Below are 17,969 nucleotides of genomic sequence, written 5' to 3' on the forward strand. Positions count from 1 at the left end.
CATTCTCGTGTTACGCATCACGTATGAACTTCTGCAAGAACCAATGAGGCTCATTCTCGTGTTACGCAGAACGTTTGAGCTTCAGCAAGAACCAATGAGGTTCATTCTCGTGTTACGCATCACGTATGAACTTCTGCAAGAACCAATGAGGCTCATTCTCGTGTTACGCATCACGTATGAACTTCTGCAAGAACCAATGAGGCTCATTCTCGTGTTACGCATCACGTTTGAGCTTCTGCAAGAACCAATGAGGTTCATTCTCGTGTTACGCATCACGTTTGAGCTTCTGCAAGAACCAATGAGGTTCATTCTCGTGTTACGCATCACGTATGAACTTCTGCAAGAACCAATGAGGCTCATTCTCGTGTTACGCATCACGTATGAACTTCTGCAAGAACCAATGAGGCTCATTCTCGTGTTACGCATCACGTATGAACTTCTGCAAGAACCAATGAGGTTCACTCTCGTGTTACGCATCACGTATGAACTTCTGAAAGAACCAATGAGGTTCATTCTCGTGTTACGCATCACGTATGAACTTCTGCAAGAACCAATGAGGCTCATTCTCGTGTTACGCATCACGTTTGAGCTTCTGCAAGAACCAATGAGGTTCATTCTCGTGTTACGCATCACGTTTGAGCTTCTGCAAGAACCAATGAGGTTCATTCTCGTGTTACGCATCACGTATGAACTTCTGCAAGAACCAATGAGGCTCATTCTCGTGTTACGCATCACGTATGAACTTCTGCAAGAACCAATGAGGCTCATTCTCGTGTTACGCATCACGTATGAACTTCTGCAAGAACCAATGAGGCTCATTCTCGTGTTACGCATCACGTATGAACTTCTGCAAGAACCAATGAGGTTAATTCTCGTGTTACGCAGCACGTATGAGCTTCAGCAAGAACCAATGAGGCTCATTCTCGTGTTACGCATCACGTTTGAGCTTCTGCAGGAACCACTGAGGTTCATTCTCGTGTTACGCAGCACGTTTGAGCTTCAGCAAGAACCAATGAGGCTCATTCTCGTGTTACGCATCACGTTTGAGCTTCTGCAGGAACCACTGAGGTTCATTCTTGTGTTTTTGAAGCATTAAAGTGGTAATTGACTGTCAATGGAGAGACAAAAATCTCTCAGATTTCATTAAAAAATATCTTCATCTGTTTTCGGAAGACGAACGAATGTCTCACGTATTTGGAACGACATGAGGGTGAGTAAATTATGACAGAATTTAAATCATTGGGTGAACTAGGCCTATCACTTTAAAGAAAAGGTAATAAGAAATCGACTGAAATATTTAAACAGTCCATTCAGAAATAGAGCTAAAAAGGAATGTGAGCAGCTCAGAACATCTGATGAGAAAATATTAGAGCTCATATTGAGATCCCTGACTTTTGATAACATAATTTTACCAGTACTTCTTTGCAAGGGTAACAATCTATCAATAAAATGAATAGGGATGCACCGATATCAAGATTTTGGCTGATATCGATAATTCTTTATTTATAAAAGTCGATAACCGATATATTGGGTTAGTCCAAATTTGTATATAATTTTTGAGAGCCTGCTTACAAAAACAAAAGTCTCACCATTAAATCCATGTCCCAAGCACACAGTTATGATCTTCTCATTATAATAATATGTAGCCGATATGACAGACTTGCGCTGCACATGTCGCACTGAACTGTATTTTCATTTTTTTAAGTGATTTCAATCGTATTTCAAGTAATTCAAAAACATCATGTTGAACAGTGCGCATCTGAAGTGTCTCAGCTGAAGGAAATAATACATTATCTATCACCTCACTATTAAACAGAAGATCAAACTAATTTTCTTATTCGGCTGATAAATATAACATAAAAAATGAACATATATCGCCGATACCGATATATCATGCATCCCTAAAAATGAACAGTGTAAGAATATAGCAAAATTCAACGGATCAGTTCTCAAGCACATGACAGTACCATGCCACAGTAATAGTGTCATATATTTATATATCTTTGTATTTTGATAAGCACAGATGATTTCCATATTTGTATAGGCTATTCACACAGCCCTCCGAAGGTACTTTAAAGAATACCATGGTGCATGTCCAACATTGTTGTTTTTTGTAAAAGCACACAAAGTGCCCATGCTCTACTATTCTATAAACTCTATGCCATTGCAAACGATGTGCAGTGGCATCACTGGTCCAGCAGAGCCACCATTACTGGATCAGATCAGCACTGGCACGTGCCTCTACTACCACAGTCACTCACTCACTGGCATTACATCATCGCTCACATGCTTCATATATCCAACACACACACTTAAATACCCTGATACACTGTTTAATAATCACCGCATACGCTTAAAACTCGATGACACAAACGCAAACGCGATGCATAAATGTAAACATGCAGTGTTGATGCATCAGACTCGCGCACCGCAAAGAAAACACACAACATTGACAGTAAAAACAGGAGATGGAGGCCTGCACACACACACACACACACACACACACACACAAAGCCCTCGTGCTTTAAAGATGACATCTCACTCTATATGCACTAAAAACGCATCTTCACCTTTCGAAGCGGCTCGCGCAACATGATCTATTGACAAGCATTAACAGCATCAGTGAATAGGCCTAGTGATGCTACTAACCAGTTACCGACGCGTTCAATAGTCTGCGTTTATCATAATAACATCATAAATTGTGCATTAAACGACGGATGCAGCAGCAACACAATGAAGATGAAACGTTCACCTGATCGCATTACATAATGCGTGTTTCTGCTCATGCAAAATGATGCATCACTGAATCCGCATCCCTCCATGACAACAGCAGCATCCAGTGACTCGAGTCTCTCCATCACTCACACACTCACTCACACACACACACACACACACACACACACACACACACACACACACACATACATACTCACTGTCTCACCGCGGATCCGTCAGTCCGTGTGTCAGTCCGTTCGTTCGGATGCTGATCTGCCGTTACGAACGAACGAACGCGATGCGTTGCGTTGCCGCTGACGCCCGCGTTGGAGATGAAGTGCGCGCGCGCATCAGCTGAGAGACACACCCACCTGAGCCCCGCCCCTTTTGGACGCGGGAAGCCACGCCCCCTCCCAGCATATAATTTAAACGCATAGAGATTTAAACGGTTCATTAGTTAACTACATTAGTTTACATGGACTAATAATAAACTGCACGTATACAGCATTTATTAATCTTTGTTAATGTTAATATCAACATTTACTAAGACTTTATTAAAATCTTGTAAACATTAATTAATTCACTGTGAACTAACATGAACAAACAATAATTGCATGTGATTATGCATAATTTACTCTTATCACATTTATTCGTTTAGCAGACACTTTTATCCGAAGCGACTTAAAAATGAGAACAATAGAGGCAGAGAAACTAACAATAGGACACCAATATGTAATTGCTGTGACCCTTCCCAGTTTAATGTAACGCAGTACATGTTTTTTGGTACTATGGTACATACATGTAACATATGTAACAAGGACACTGTAAAATAAAGCTGTTACCATACATTCGATTAAAATTAATAAAAAATGTTAAACATTTTAGTTATTAATTAGATTAAAATTAAATAAACAAATACATTTAAGAGTGCAAGAGAAGGAAAAATATATGTAACTTCATAGAAACTAATTTGGTTACACTTTAATTTAAGGCGTCTTTGTTTCAATGTTATTATACATTTAAAGTCCCCCTGTGGTGTAAATCCAGCTTTTAATGTTGTTTATGTGTCTATGTGGTGTTTTTAATATGCTTTAACACAAACCATGTGTAAATTCATAAGTCGACAGCATTGCTGAGTATTTTCTCCTTAAAACTGCAGTGAACCAAAGACAGTCTCAAAAACACGCTTTGAAATCGCTGGTGTTTCTGACGTCACAAACTACCTTGTAACCAATCAGATCAACGTGAGTGGATCTCTGAGTGAGTGGGGGCGGGGCTCATTTGCATATTCATAGAACCGCACATACTAAATGAGGCAAGAGTGTCGAGTTACATTCAAGATATTTAAACGCATGAAGAATTTAAGGAAATTTTTTTTTTAATTTGTCATTTTGGTGAGTTCTAAGGGATAAAATGATTAACTACAGCGGGACTTTAAGTACCAAGTAATAATAATTAACTACATGTACTTACTATAGGGTTAGGATTGGTTTAATTGCATATAATGTTGAATCATGAATCTTTCTAAGTAACTTTTCATTTTTACAGTGTCTAAAAAAGGGTTGAGGTTATTAAATTATTAATTGCATTATTAAAATCAAAAGTTGTATCTGTTAACATTAGTGTATTTTTTAAGTAACATGGACAAAGAACAATTGTATCTTAACTTAAGTAACATCAACAGATTAATAAATGCTGTGAAAATATATTGTCAATGTTAACAAATTCAACCATACTGTAAACAGCTTTTTATTAGTAAGATAAAGGAAATAAATTGAGATCGTTGAATTGTTCAAAGCATTATCTTCATTTAAATGTGCAAAATTCATCAGGCATAAATGACATCATCAGAACGAATATCTATTATGCATGCATTGCTTTAAAAACAAACTCACGAAACATTTGAGATGAAGATTGTTTTCACCTCATAATAACCATGTAGTTGATAAACGTCACATTAATTTTCTCTCTCACCATTCACAAATTCATCAGTGACATCAACAACTTCTCAAGGTTACTATGGCGATTGTCTCCATCCAACTGGAGCACAAGCTGGTGTCATGTGACCAAGGAGAACGAGTCTAATTAGAGCTGAGAAATTAAGGCACGATTTCCCATGATTCCACTGTTACCATGAACGGTTCATTTAGTGAACAGTCCAGATCATTAAGACGATTGAAGCTCAACTTGGGACAAGAAACCATGAAGATATGATCATATTTTTTGTATTACACACAATTAAATGCAATTGCTTCACTAGACATGAACAAAAACTGTATATTTCCTCTTTAAACACAGTGTGTATTTATATTTTTTGAAATATGCAATGAGATGTGCACATAAATGAGATTTACACTCTCTAAATATATCATAACAAACGTCCATATGATCTGTGCATTATATTCTGAATCTTTTGTATCACATTTAAATCATTATTTGATTATAATCTTTTCCTCGATGAGAAGAAAGAAAGGTTTGTACAACATGATGACAGAATTTTCATTTTAGTTTGAACGATTCCTTCAAAGGAAATACAATCATAATTACACTAAAATAACAGAATATAAAACAACAAATGGTACAATATTATTCTGCTTAAAAGAAGGAAATACAAATACAGTATGAGACAGAGTTCATTTGATTCATGAAGATCAATGTTAGCTAGAAAACGTAAAGCTTATTTGTTGTTTTGAAAGAAGGAGCAGGTGATTTAAAGGGACAGTGCACCTAAAAATAAAAAGATGAGTATTATTAATTAAGAGTTATTTACTCATCTTCATGTTGTTCCAAGCCTGTTGTTTGTTGGTCATCAAACCGTTTTTGGACGCCATTGACCTCCATAGTATTTTTTTCATACAGGTTTAGCACAATCTCGAGGGCGAATAAATAACGAATTTGTTTTTTGGTTGAAGCTACAATATGCTACAATATTTGGTTCAACCAAATACAATATGTATTTGGTTGAAGCTACAATATGCGAATAAATAACGAATTTGTTTTTTGGTTGAAGCTACAATATGTAAGATTTTTGATAAAATATCAATATATCAATTTTTGATAAAATATGTATTTCCTGCAGTCGTGTACCTACAATATCCCAAAAGTTCACAAAGATTTTATTTTATTTTTTAAATAATGGCTCGTCCGTATGACGTAATATCCGCGTTATCCCTGGTTTCCGCTCGTACTGCCGTAGTAACCATGGTGACAGACGTGGACAACTGCGTTACATCTAGCGGCACGCTCACGCTGTTGTTGTTTCCTTCGAACATTGTGGAAGCAGACTTTAGGACAAAAGGAGAACTAAAACGAGGATAAATATCAGCGTGGCGTTTTCGAGATGCCGAGAGCTAGCGTCCGCGACTAACTTCCACTCGACAGAGATATTTTATTAGACAGGTGAGCAAATGTACATAAAACTAATCAATGTTATAAAGCTCAACATGATGAAATGTTAGAATATGATCAGTATGTTATTATAATAGCTTATGCTAGTCTCATACAGACAAACTAACACACAGTATAACATTATAAGTTTAACACACTCAAATGCAGTTTAGTGTGATAGTGTAGACCAAGTGAAACAGCGCCGCGTTTCCTCATAAGCTTCATTATTCTTTTATATCAACGGGACTCTGACATGATATCTGACATAAAGACATCAATGTATTCACTCATCCATAAACATTATTAATCCTTAAGCATGACGACAAGTTCCATTAGGCCGCGTGTCCGCCAAAGCGTTTTTAAAGTGCTTTTTGAAAACGCCTAGCTGTGAGCGTTTTGGCAGCGCAACGCTTTTTTTCAGTTGAGACACTTTGCTTGTTACTAGTATCTCATTTCACACATATTTTGTTTCTGTGTTGATTCTATATGAAAATGTCGATACAATGTAACGTGTTTTCTCTGGCTCTTGTTTTAAATGATTTTGTATCCGTCATCTGTTGACGTTGAACAAGCAGAAGTGACAGTTGGTCGGTGTGGTATTAGTCCCGCCCCTCCTCCACTGTGATTGGACGGTTGGGTAAAAAGTGACAGTGATGAGCGCTGCGTTTTACCCCAAAGTTGAACATTCTTCAACTCTCGGCGACCAGTAAAAAACGCCGAACGCTCAGCGCTTGAGCGTTAAATACACGCTCAGCGCCTCGTTACGCTCATGGCGTTTAAAAAACAGGGCGCTCCCCTTGAAAACAATTAGAAAAATACGCCAGCTGCGTGAAAAAACACTTTGGTGGACGCACGGCCTAATTGACCTATGGCTAAGCCACGCCCCCAAACGCAATGAGCCAATCACAGTGCGCATAGCTCCCAATACACTCAGACATTCTCTGCTTCCACGTCCATTGAAATGCATTGCACTTAGTCAGTTTTCATTAGCTTTTAAATGTTTTTTCTTGTCATTTTAAGTTTAAAATTGTCAAACGGTGTGCATGGAGTACATGCAACTCCGACACTAGGTATCCCGAGAGGCTGGGCGACGGTGTGTATTTTTTACCCTTTCCCAACCCACATCTCAACCGAGATAACGTTAAGTGTCTGCTCTGGATTAAGTTACGCGGTAAACGTGGATAAATTAAACAAGGATGTCTACATCTGTTCTAAGGTAAGTCAACAACGTATTTGAACGTGATCTTTAACATCTCTAACATAACGTTAGCCTAACATTAGAAAACGTTGACGTTAGCGTCTAACTCCGTTGTACATCATGTCACTTAGCTTCATTAACGTATATCTGTAAATAACCGAGATAACAAATGTTAGCAATGTTGTGCTGAATGTCTTGGTAAAGAAGGTAAAAAGGCTTGTCCTGGAAACGTATGCAACTTAGACCTCTACATATTTAATTTGATCATGAACCATTAATTTAGACAACTTTCTACCAAAACAACTGGGCAACTTTGTTTGTTTTTTTTAGCAAAACATGTAGCCTTTTCACTCCTCTTCAACGCGCCTGTCACCGAATGTTGACTGTTTGTCCGAGTGAGTGGAGGGGGCGTGGCTATGCGTCAGCGACCTACGCCTTTGTTATTGTACGGGGTTAGCGACCCCTAGCGGCGGAAAACATTACATATTGTAGCTTTAATACAGCTCTAAAAGCTCTTTTCAGACACGTGACGTTACAAAATAAAAGTTCTTCCAGGAAGCTCAAGGCACACTGAGGATTGGTGTTCGATGCATTTATGAGATGAAAAACCGCCCTGAATATCTTAGTTTTCGTCTTTAAGTGAATAAGAACTTTTACACTGTATGTGCATTAGAAAGCGGACTTCGATCTCAGATTAGTCCATTTGAATGCAGATCGGGTCTCAGTCCACTTTCGGTTCACACCTGGTCAGATACAACATTATATTGAGTTTTATATTGTCTCCTCATATTTATGCACAAATTGAATATAAGATATGATTATGCAGCATAAAGGCTGTTGAGTTTGTTTCAGTATAAAGTGGTTCATTAAGAGCGTTCACATGTAATTCTGCTTTAAAACCCCTGAAACAAACCGAGCGTGACTTTAGTGGTTTCTGTATTTGGTCCAAGAGTAAAAAACACCTGATCATCTTTGAGTTTTACTGCATGAAGCCTCAACTCATGTTGGAATGATCATACTTACAGAAAAACTACATTTCCCATAATTCTGGCAGTAATAATAGTATTTGTGCTGAAGTCAAGCCAATATTGAATACTGAACTGAATTATAATTGAAGTAGCAAACAGGATACAGAATTGTAAATTAAGTTAATTCAATTAAATATTGTTCAGGTGAAATGAATAAATAAGCCCTTACAGTTTTTTTGCCTATCCCCCCATTGTATTCTATTGTTATTTATTTTTAACTGTACACAAATACAAATAAAATCATAGAAGTAAAATAGAATAAAATCCAAAACATTGAATTTTTCCCTATGAATTCCCCATATGTTCTCGTCATCACACAAAAACTAGGCTATTTTTAAGAAATATTTGATTTTTAGAATGAAGAAATTTGTTTTTAATTATTATACAGAAGCTATGTTTTTTTTTTCATCTAAAAAAAAAAACATAAAAATGTCTCTACTAATGTGAATCTTTTTGAATAAATTGAAATGTGATTTTATGGATTATTATGGTAGATGACGTCATTTACCAGAATTTGACATTTCAAAATAGTCAAACTGTTTTGTTTTGGTGCTGCATGACAAAAGTTTGCTAATTGCTTTAACAATATTAAAGAAAAATGCCAAACTAATTCAGACAAATATAAGCAAACAAAAATATATGTTTCAGTGTTATTATAGTTAACTGAAACTAAAATTAAAGCCTTAAAAAAAATGTTGGTGTTTAAAATAAAACAAACATTACCTGAATGTATATATTAACAAAGTAATATAAAAAAAAACTTTTATTTTAGTTTAGTAAAATTTCTAATTTTCATTTAGTTCTTTGTGTACTGAAATAACTAAAACTGAAATAAAATCAGACATTTAAAAAAAAACAGAAACGACAAAACAAAAATGACAACAAAAATAATTAAAATGAAAACGGAAAATATAAAAATGAAAATATTAATAAAAACTATCATACTCTCTCGATGATGTTTTGAATTTCTTCGAACTTTAACTTAGTAAATAGTGTAATTATAGTTATATATAACTGAAACTAAAATTAAAGCATTCAAAAAATTAGTTGCTTAAAATAAAAGAAACGATAACTGAATTTATTTTAATAAAATATAAAAAACAAACATTTTATTTCAGTAACATTCTCATTGGGGTTTTGAATTTCTTTGAACTGTAACTCAGTAAATAAATACTTCCTGTCATTCCAATTCTACATCCTGTGTGACCAATTCAACTCAAATTCTCCCTGAATTTCACAAACGCCAAACTTTGCATGTGTTTGCGCGATCGCGTTTGTTTCCCGTCATAAGAGTTTCCCGTCATAAAGTGCATAAATCAAGTGAACCTCTTTACTTTATAGAGGTTGAACTCTATAAGACTTTACTCCTCCCTCTCAGCTCGACCAATCAGAGGCTCCGTATCACTGTCGTCTCCGCCCACGCTCAGGTAGTCACATGACCTGGCGGGTTCTGGCCGAGTCTTGATGGCGAAAGCACACGCCGCGAGAGAGAAGAGCAAACCCAACATCTGGATGAAGAAGCTTTCCCCAGGGATCAGGCTGCGGTTCGGCTGAGATCCGGGGTTCCCTCGCTGCAGGTTGTGTTCGATCACACACATGCACGCCACACACACACCCATCACCGACACACAGCTGACCGCTGAAAAGAGAGAAACACACACATTAGTAGAAGAAATACAATGCTTGATGAATTTATCTTGGCGCACTGCAAAAAAATCTTTTCTTACTTACAATTTCTGTCTTGTTTCAGTCCAAATATCTAAAAATTCTCATATCTATATGTATTTTTGTCTTATTTCAGTCCAAATATCAAAAAATTCTTAAATCTAGATATATTTTTGTCTTGTTTCAGTCCAAATATCAACAAATTCTTAAATCAAGATGTATTTTGTCTTGTTTTAGTCCAAATATCAACAAATTCTTAGATATAGATGTATTTTTGTCTTGTTTCAGTCCAAATATCTAAAAATTCTTAAATCTTGATGTATTTTTGTCTTGTTTCAGTCCAAATATCAACAAATTCTTAAATATGGATGTATTTTTTATCTTGTTTCAGTCCAAATATCTAAACATTCTTAAATCTAGATGTATTTTTGTCTTGTTTCAGTCCAAATATCTAAACATTCTTAAATCTAGATGTATTTTGTGTTGTTTCAGTCCAAATAACAAAAAATTCTTAAATCTAGATGTATTTTGTGTTGTTTCAGTCCAAATAACAAAAAAATCTTAAATCTAGATGTATTTTTGTCTCGTTTCAGTCCAAATAACAAAAAATTCTTAAATCAAGATGTATTTTTGTCTTGTTTGAGTCCAAATATCAACAAATTCTTAGATATAGATGTATTTTTGTCTTGTTTCAGTCCAAATATCTAAAAATTCTTAAATCTTGATGTATTTTTGTCTTGTTTCAGTCCAAATATCAACAAATTCTTAAATATGGATGTATTTTGTGTTGTTTCAGTCCAAATAACAAAAAATTCTTAAATCTAGATGTATTTTGTGTTGTTTCAGTCCAAATAACAAAAAATTCTTAAATCTAGATGTATTTTGTGTTGTTTCAGTCCAAATAACAAAAAATTCTTAAATCTAGATGTATTTTTGTCTCGTTTTATTCCAAATATCAACAAATTCTTAGATATAGATGTATTTTTGTCTTGTTTCAGTCCAAATATCTAAAAATTCTTAAATCTTGATGTATTTTTGTCTTGTTTCAGTCCAAATATCAACAAATTCTTAAATATGGATGTATTTTTTATCTTGTTTCAGTCCAAATATCTAAACATTCTTAAATCTAGATGTATTTTTGTCTTGTTTCAGTCCAAATATCTAAACATTCTTAAATCTAGATGTATTTTGTGTTGTTTCAGTCCAAATAACAAAAAATTCTTAAATCTAGATGTATTTTGTGTTGTTTCAGTCCAAATAACAAAAAAATCTTAAATCTAGATGTATTTTTGTCTCGTTTCAGTCCAAATAACAAAAAATTCTTAAATCAAGATGTATTTTTGTCTTGTTTGAGTCCAAATATCAACAAATTCTTAGATATAGATGTATTTTTGTCTTGTTTCAGTCCAAATATCTAAAAATTCTTAAATCTTGATGTATTTTTGTCTTGTTTCAGTCCAAATATCAACAAATTCTTAAATATGGATGTATTTTGTGTTGTTTCAGTCCAAATAACAAAAAATTCTTAAATCTAGATGTATTTTGTGTTGTTTCAGTCCAAATAACAAAAAATTCTTAAATCTAGATGTATTTTGTGTTGTTTCAGTCCAAATAACAAAAAATTCTTAAATCTAGATGTATTTTTGTCTCGTTTTATTCCAAATATCAACAAATTCTTAGATATAGATGTATTTTTGTCTTGTTTCAGTCCAAATATCTAAAAATTCTTAAATCTTGATGTATTTTTGTCTTGTTTCAGTCCAAATATCAACAAATTCTTAAATATGGATGTATTTTTTATCTTGTTTCAGTCCAAATATCTAAACATTCTTAAATCTAGATGTATTTTTGTCTTGTTTCAGTCCAAATATCTAAACATTCTTAAATCTAGATGTATTTTGTGTTGTTTCAGTCCAAATAACAAAAAATTCTTAAATCTAGATGTATTTTGTGTTGTTTCAGTCCAAATAACAAAAAAATCTTAAATCTAGATGTATTTTTGTCTCGTTTCAGTCCAAATAACAAAAAATTCTTAAATCAAGATGTATTTTTGTCTTGTTTGAGTCCAAATATCAACAAATTCTTAGATATAGATGTATTTTTGTCTTGTTTCAGTCCAAATATCTAAAAATTCTTAAATCTTGATGTATTTTTGTCTTGTTTCAGTCCAAATATCAACAAATTCTTAAATATGGATGTATTTTGTGTTGTTTCAGTCCAAATAACAAAAAATTCTTAAATCTAGATGTATTTTGTGTTGTTTCAGTCCAAATAACAAAAAATTCTTAAATCTAGATGTATTTTGTGTTGTTTCAGTCCAAATAACAAAAAATTCTTAAATCTAGATGTATTTTTGTCTCGTTTCAGTCCAAATAACAAAAAATTCTTAAATCAAGATGTATTTTTGTCTCGTTTCAGTCCAAATATCTAAAAATTCTTAAATCTTGATGTATTTTTGTCTTGTTTCAGTCCAAATATCAACAAATTCTTAAATATGGATGTATTTTTATCTTGTTTCAGTCCAAATATCTAAACATTCTTAAATCAAGATGTATTTTTGTCTTGTTTCAGTCCAAATAACAAAAAAATTCTTAAATCTTGATGTATTTTTGTCTTGTTTCAGTCCAAATATCAACAAATTCTTAAATCTAGATGTATTTTGTGTTGTTTCAGTCCAAATAACAAAAAATTCTTAAATCTAGATGTATTTTGTGTTGTTTCAGTCCAAATAACAAAAAATTCTTAAATCTAGATGTATTTTTGTCTCGTTTCAGTCCAAATAACAAAAAATTCTTAAATCAAGATGTATTTTTGTCTCGTTTCAGTCCAAATATCTAAAAATTCTTAAATCTTGATGTATTTATGTCTTGTTTCAGTCCAAATATCAACAAATTCTTAAATATGGATGTATTTTTATCTTGTTTCAGTCCAAATATCTAAACATTCTTAAATCTAGATGTATTTTGTCTTGTTTCAGTCCAAATAACAAAAAAATTCTTAAATCAAGATGTATTTTTGTCTTGTTTCAGTCCAAATAACAAAAAATTCTTAAATCTAGATGTATTTTGTCTTGTTTCAGTCCAAATAACAAAAAATTCTTAAATCTAGATGTATTTTGTCTTGTTTCAGTCCAAATATCAGAAAATTCTTAAATCTAGATGTATTTTGTTTTGTTTCAGTCCAAATATCAGAAAATTCTTAAATCTTGATGTATTTTTGTCTTGTTTCAGTCCAAATATCAGAAAATTCTTAAATCTAGATGTATTTTGTGTTGTTTCAGTCCAAATAACAAAAAATTCTTAAATCTAGATGTATTTTGTGTTGTTTCAGTCCAAATAACAAAAAATTCTTAAATCAAGATGTATTTTTGTCTTGTTTCAGTCCAAATAACAAAAAATTCTTAAATCTAGATGTATTTTTGTCTTGTTTCAGTCCAAATAACAAAAATTTCTTAAATCTAGATGTATTTTTGTCTCGTTTCAGTCCAAATAACAAAAATATTCTTAAATCAAGATGTATTTTGTCTTGTTTCAGTCCAAATATCAAAAAATTCTTAAATCAAGATGTATTTTTGTCTTGTTTCAGTCCAAATATCAAAAAATTCTTAAATCAAGATGTATTTTTGTCTTGTTTCAGTCCAAATATCAAAAAATTCTTAAATCAAGATGTATTTTTGTCTTGTTTCAGTCCAAATAACAAAAATTTCTTAAATCTAGATGTATTTTGTGTTGTTTCAGTCCAAATAACAAAAATTTCTTAAATCTAGATGTATTTTTGTCTCGTTTCAGTCCAAATATCTAACAATTCTTAAATGTAGAAATAGAAAACAGAAAATTGATTAAACCAGATTCAAAATTTCCTCCCACTAGTCTGAAAGACCAAAATTAACCAGTGTATGTAAAAACAATGGTTTGCCTGCAGTGTCTTGTTTTATGAAACAAGAAGAGAAAAAACTATTTGTACTGTAAGACTGGATTTACAGTCAAACCAAAAATGATTCAAACACCAGATATGTTTGATTCTTTTTTTATAGCTCATTTATGTAAGTGAGGAGAGCAAAATAAAGTAAACTGTGACATATTATACACAAAAAAATGTCATACAGCGACTACCAGCAAAACATATACAAATTTAGGACCAAAAAGTATTCGGACACTTTGAGCTGATGATGTTTTGCTGAAGTGTTTTTTCTTTAATAACTAATGCACCTTTTTACACCACAGACTGAACAACATGAAGCATTGCTTGGTGATTGGTTGAGCTAAACTGGTATTATCTAATTGTGTAGTTAAATTTAACTGCTGACAGATATTCAACATCATTCATGTGTGAGAGTCTAACAGAAGGACGGACAAAACCAGTGAAATATCAACTGATTCTTGACATATTCTATTACCATTTTCTAAACTATAGCGAATAAACTGTGATAATGTGAGAAATGTTGAAGGTGTCTGAATAAACTTTGGTTTGACTGCAGGATCGATTCTCATCACACTCGTGCAGTGAGTTCAGGTTGAGTGATGTCACCTGTGGAGACGTGCAGTGATGTCACCAGCTTGGGTTGATTGACAGATGCTCCGAGGAAATCCATCAGGAATGAGGAGCTTGAAAACAAGACGGCGCAGTAACAGAGAGCGGCCAGCGAATACAGGAGCCACATTCCCCATCCGTGCAAACCACCCAACGGACCTACACACACACACACACACACACACACACACACACCAGAACAACTCAAGTCAGCTTCATTTATACAGCGCTTTTAACAATATAGATGTTTCAGAGCAGCTTTACAGTGATAATAGGAGATTACAGTAACAGAGATTGTACAGCAGATCTAGAATAAAGTTATTGTCCAAATAAAGTTAGTTTCGATTGATTCACTTCCATTGCAAAGATCATTAGTTATTAACTTAAACGACACCGTTCTAACAGAAAACAGAAACTTTTAATGTGTTCTGGCCGCTCATTCGCAAAAAAAGTGTTTGGAGCTCGAGAACGCAAACCTAGAAACGGTTCTAAGACGCAAGCGTTAAAAAAAGAGAATTATTATATCTGCGCAAACGCAGATGATGATGTGTTTAGTCTATAGATATGCACGTTTGAATACATTGCATTTTCGTTTTGAAAACGCATCTTTTTCTCTGTTTTGTCCTTCGGTCCACACAGACGGCGTTTTTATTAATGAAAACTACGCTTTTTGAAAACACGGATAAATTTGAAATCGCTGTTTTCGTGTGGACTGTCAAAACGGAATTTATTTGAAAACGATGACGTCAGTTTAGTCATGTGACGCATATTTTACCAATAGATATTCATGTTTATCCCAGTATTGTGCTGTTCACTTTCACACTGTTGCTAAAATGTGTTACTTCACACACTCTTCATATCACAGTCCTGCACAGATGACAGAATTTACTCACATTTGCTGTCCGGCGGTAAAACATGAGAGCAGTTTTAGCATTTTAGAATTAGACCAAACATATAATGGTGAGTGAGTGCGACCTGTACGCATCAGTGAATGCTGAGATATTCTGATAAATAAAATTATCCTGTCAGGAGAATTGCGTGATAACTTTATTTATTTTTCCGTCTGTATCATCTCAGTGAGCTTTTGTGAGCTTTTACGCATGCGCAGTAAAGGTGAATTTAGCATTTTCAGGCGTTTTTCAAAGGTTTCTCATCCACACTGAAACCTCAAAAACACCTGAAACGCTAGTGTGGACGGAGAGAGTGCATAAACTAAATTTTTTTAAACGAAAACGCCATTTTCAAATCTTGTCACTTTTTGAGGGTGACGCACCGTTTTTGTGTCTGTCCCTTTAAATGCAAATGAGCTGCTGCTCCCAGCACAGGGGGCGGAGCTACAAGAGCTTGAGTGTGTGTGTGTGTGTGTGTGTGTGTGTGTGTGTGTGTGTGTGTGTGTGGGGGGGGGGGGGGGGGACGGGGTAGCAGCTTCAATTAGAAAAAGTGACAACATGTAGTAGCAACATTTCTGAATGGTTAGTTGATGAATTTATGTGTAGTTGTCTTCTAGTCATTGATTAGCATATTCTGTCTTGGTCATCTATAAATGTGTTACAGGGGCGGGGTTTATGTAAATTTTAGGGTTTGTGATGTCACTAACCCGGGAGGAAGCTTGTGTAGTTCCTACCAGCCGTTTGTTGTAGTCCTTAAAAGGCAATTTCTTTAAAAGAAAAGATCTCCCTTTGCTCTGAACTTTGAGTGTCCTAACTTTGCAGATGTTGTTTATGCTTACACACTATAAATGTATATAATGAGAGATTTATTATACAATTTGGATTTCATACATTAATTTCTTGTTCAAACAAAATCCTGTCATCCAGCATCTCCTTTTTCACCAAAAATTCTCTTCAGAAACACTACGTCACGAACACTACGTCTATATTGTTTTTACACTCTATGAAATTACTCCCTGAAGAAACGCCTCCATTGTATCTTGAGTTTCTTCAGGGAACGAACACGTCTCAATATTCCTCATTTAAATAATTAATAAGCAGAATAAAGGGGCGGGGCCTGGTTGAGTTAGTTAGTAGTGTTTTAAACTGGCGGTTATGGAAAGGGGCGGGACATTTCCCAAACACAATTGAAGCGCTCGACCAATCACAACACACTGCTCCAGCCGACCAATCAGAGCACAGTGTGCTTTCCAGAAGGAGGGGCTTCATAGAGACAGGAAGTAAACAGAGCGTTACTGACAGACTGGGAAGAGAGGAGCCGCAACAATGGAGAATATGAGGAAAATAATCAACATTCAAGCAGGAAAACCTGTTCTAGTAGAAGCATAATATGGGCTCTTTAAAATAACAATGAGCAATACATTTGATACTCTTATATTTTACAAAAGTACTATGTTTAAAGGAAAATCCAGAAGTATCGGATCAAACCTGTGTCTGTGCGGTTCTGGTACGCGTGCATCGTGAAAGCCACGCCGTAGATGAGTTTGCTGTCGGGATCGGAGGAGTTCTGGACCTGGATCCAGTTTGGGTCTGCGATGGACGTGCACAGCGACACCAGAGTGAAGCACTGGCACACGGACGCAGGGGTCAACGCCAGGGTCATGCTGACTGAAAGATGGGATTTAAAAGCAGCACATTCTGTGTGGAAACAATAATTCAAGGGAAAAAATGCACATCTTATGCACTGAATTCAAATGCTTTGCAAACTTTGAGTGTTTAAGGTTCCTCATAAACAGAGTAGCTTTGGGGAAGGAACAATGAAACACCGGCAATATTACTGTCTGGTGACACACATAAAGTGCACTTGAGTAGAAGATTAGGGCTAGTTGTCACATTAGTGAATATTTCTCAGGGTAGTTGTTTTTTTTACAGTTAGACACAATCCTTAAAGTCCCCCCCCCCCCCCCCCCCCCTCTCTCTCTCTCTCTCTCTCTCTCTCTATACACACACACACACACATATATATATATATATATTATACCATACAGAGAATGTAACGGAATAAGTAAACTACAAGATCACAACAAACATCCCGAACCTCCCCTTTGGTCCAGATCACGTGACAACTAGCCCCGATCTCATTCAAAGCGATATTAAGCATTACAAACCATTCGAGGATAACAAAACCAAAACAGAGAAGAATTTAAATAATACCTGACAGAGTTCCGCGTGACGTCACCGATCGAAAACGACGTTTCTCACCTTGGGAGTCGAAGAATCGCTCGTGACATTATAAACGCTATAAAACATTCTATACGCTAAACAAAGCGTGGATTTCCTGTAGCTCTCATGCTGAACACGGATAAAGATAAACGATATGTCTTCTGCTGAGGTTATTTAAATCAACAGCACATAAAAGCTCACCCTGGCGGTTTAAAACACGGAACGAATCAACATAAGCAGATGAAGAACACTGCGCATGCGCAGCTCCGCTCACACAGCGCCCTCTAGAGGCTTGACGCACACATGCAAGACACACATTCACAACACGAGACA

At 34.9% G+C, this 17,969-nt stretch overlaps 2 protein-coding genes across 8 annotated transcripts in view; both read right to left on the bottom strand.

The window, feature by feature from the left end:
- Positions 1-3,049, bottom strand: part of lzts3a (leucine zipper, putative tumor suppressor family member 3a) — a 30,930-nt gene extending 27,881 nt beyond the window's left edge. Inside the window, exon 1 of one of the 3 annotated variants that reach the window (XM_077222489.1) lies at positions 2,934-3,049. The gene's annotated coding sequence lies outside the window, so the exon portion shown is untranslated. The remainder of the gene's footprint in view (positions 1-2,933) is intronic. The other 2 variants (XM_077222488.1, XM_077222486.1) reach the window with 2 other exon arrangements.
- A 1,383-nt stretch (positions 3,050-4,432) lies between these two features.
- LOC143732257 (transmembrane protein 127) lies at positions 4,433-17,911 on the bottom strand. 5 transcript variants are annotated; one of them, XM_077223120.1, is made up of 4 exons: positions 17,676-17,911; positions 16,902-17,077; positions 14,521-14,682; positions 4,433-9,967 (listed from the first exon to the last, which is right to left on the bottom strand). In XM_077223120.1, exons 1-4 carry the CDS (start codon positions 17,702-17,704, stop codon positions 9,690-9,692), a joined length of 645 nt encoding a protein of 214 aa, XP_077079235.1. In that variant the 5' UTR covers positions 17,705-17,911; the 3' UTR covers positions 4,433-9,689. The 5 variants fall into 5 exon arrangements, with proteins under 5 accessions (XP_077079235.1, XP_077079268.1, XP_077079252.1 ...); XM_077223153.1 differs by having other exon boundaries at positions 16,902-17,111; XM_077223137.1 differs by having other exon boundaries at positions 17,628-17,911.
- Between the last annotated feature and the right edge of the window lie 58 nt (positions 17,912-17,969).

The sequence above is a fragment of the Siphateles boraxobius genome, unplaced genomic scaffold (genome assembly GCF_051911475.1).
Source record: "Siphateles boraxobius isolate OS27281-9 unplaced genomic scaffold, OSU_SipBor_1 120, whole genome shotgun sequence".
Taxonomy (NCBI): domain Eukaryota; kingdom Metazoa; phylum Chordata; class Actinopteri; order Cypriniformes; family Leuciscidae; genus Siphateles; species Siphateles boraxobius.

Bases quoted from the DNA above. Each gene is read 5' to 3' on its own strand.
- LOC143732257 (XM_077223120.1), bottom strand. From the start codon at position 17,704: ATGTCACGAGCGATTCTTCGACTCCCAAG. The intron at 17,078-17,675 runs GTGAGAAACGTC...TCTTTCAGTCAG, and splicing joins GCGATTCTTCGACTCCCAAG to CATGACCCTGGCGTTGACCC. The intron at 9,968-14,520 runs GTGACATCACTC...CTCTCTTTTCAG, and splicing joins ATCACTGCACGTCTCCACAG to CGGTCAGCTGTGTGTCGGTG.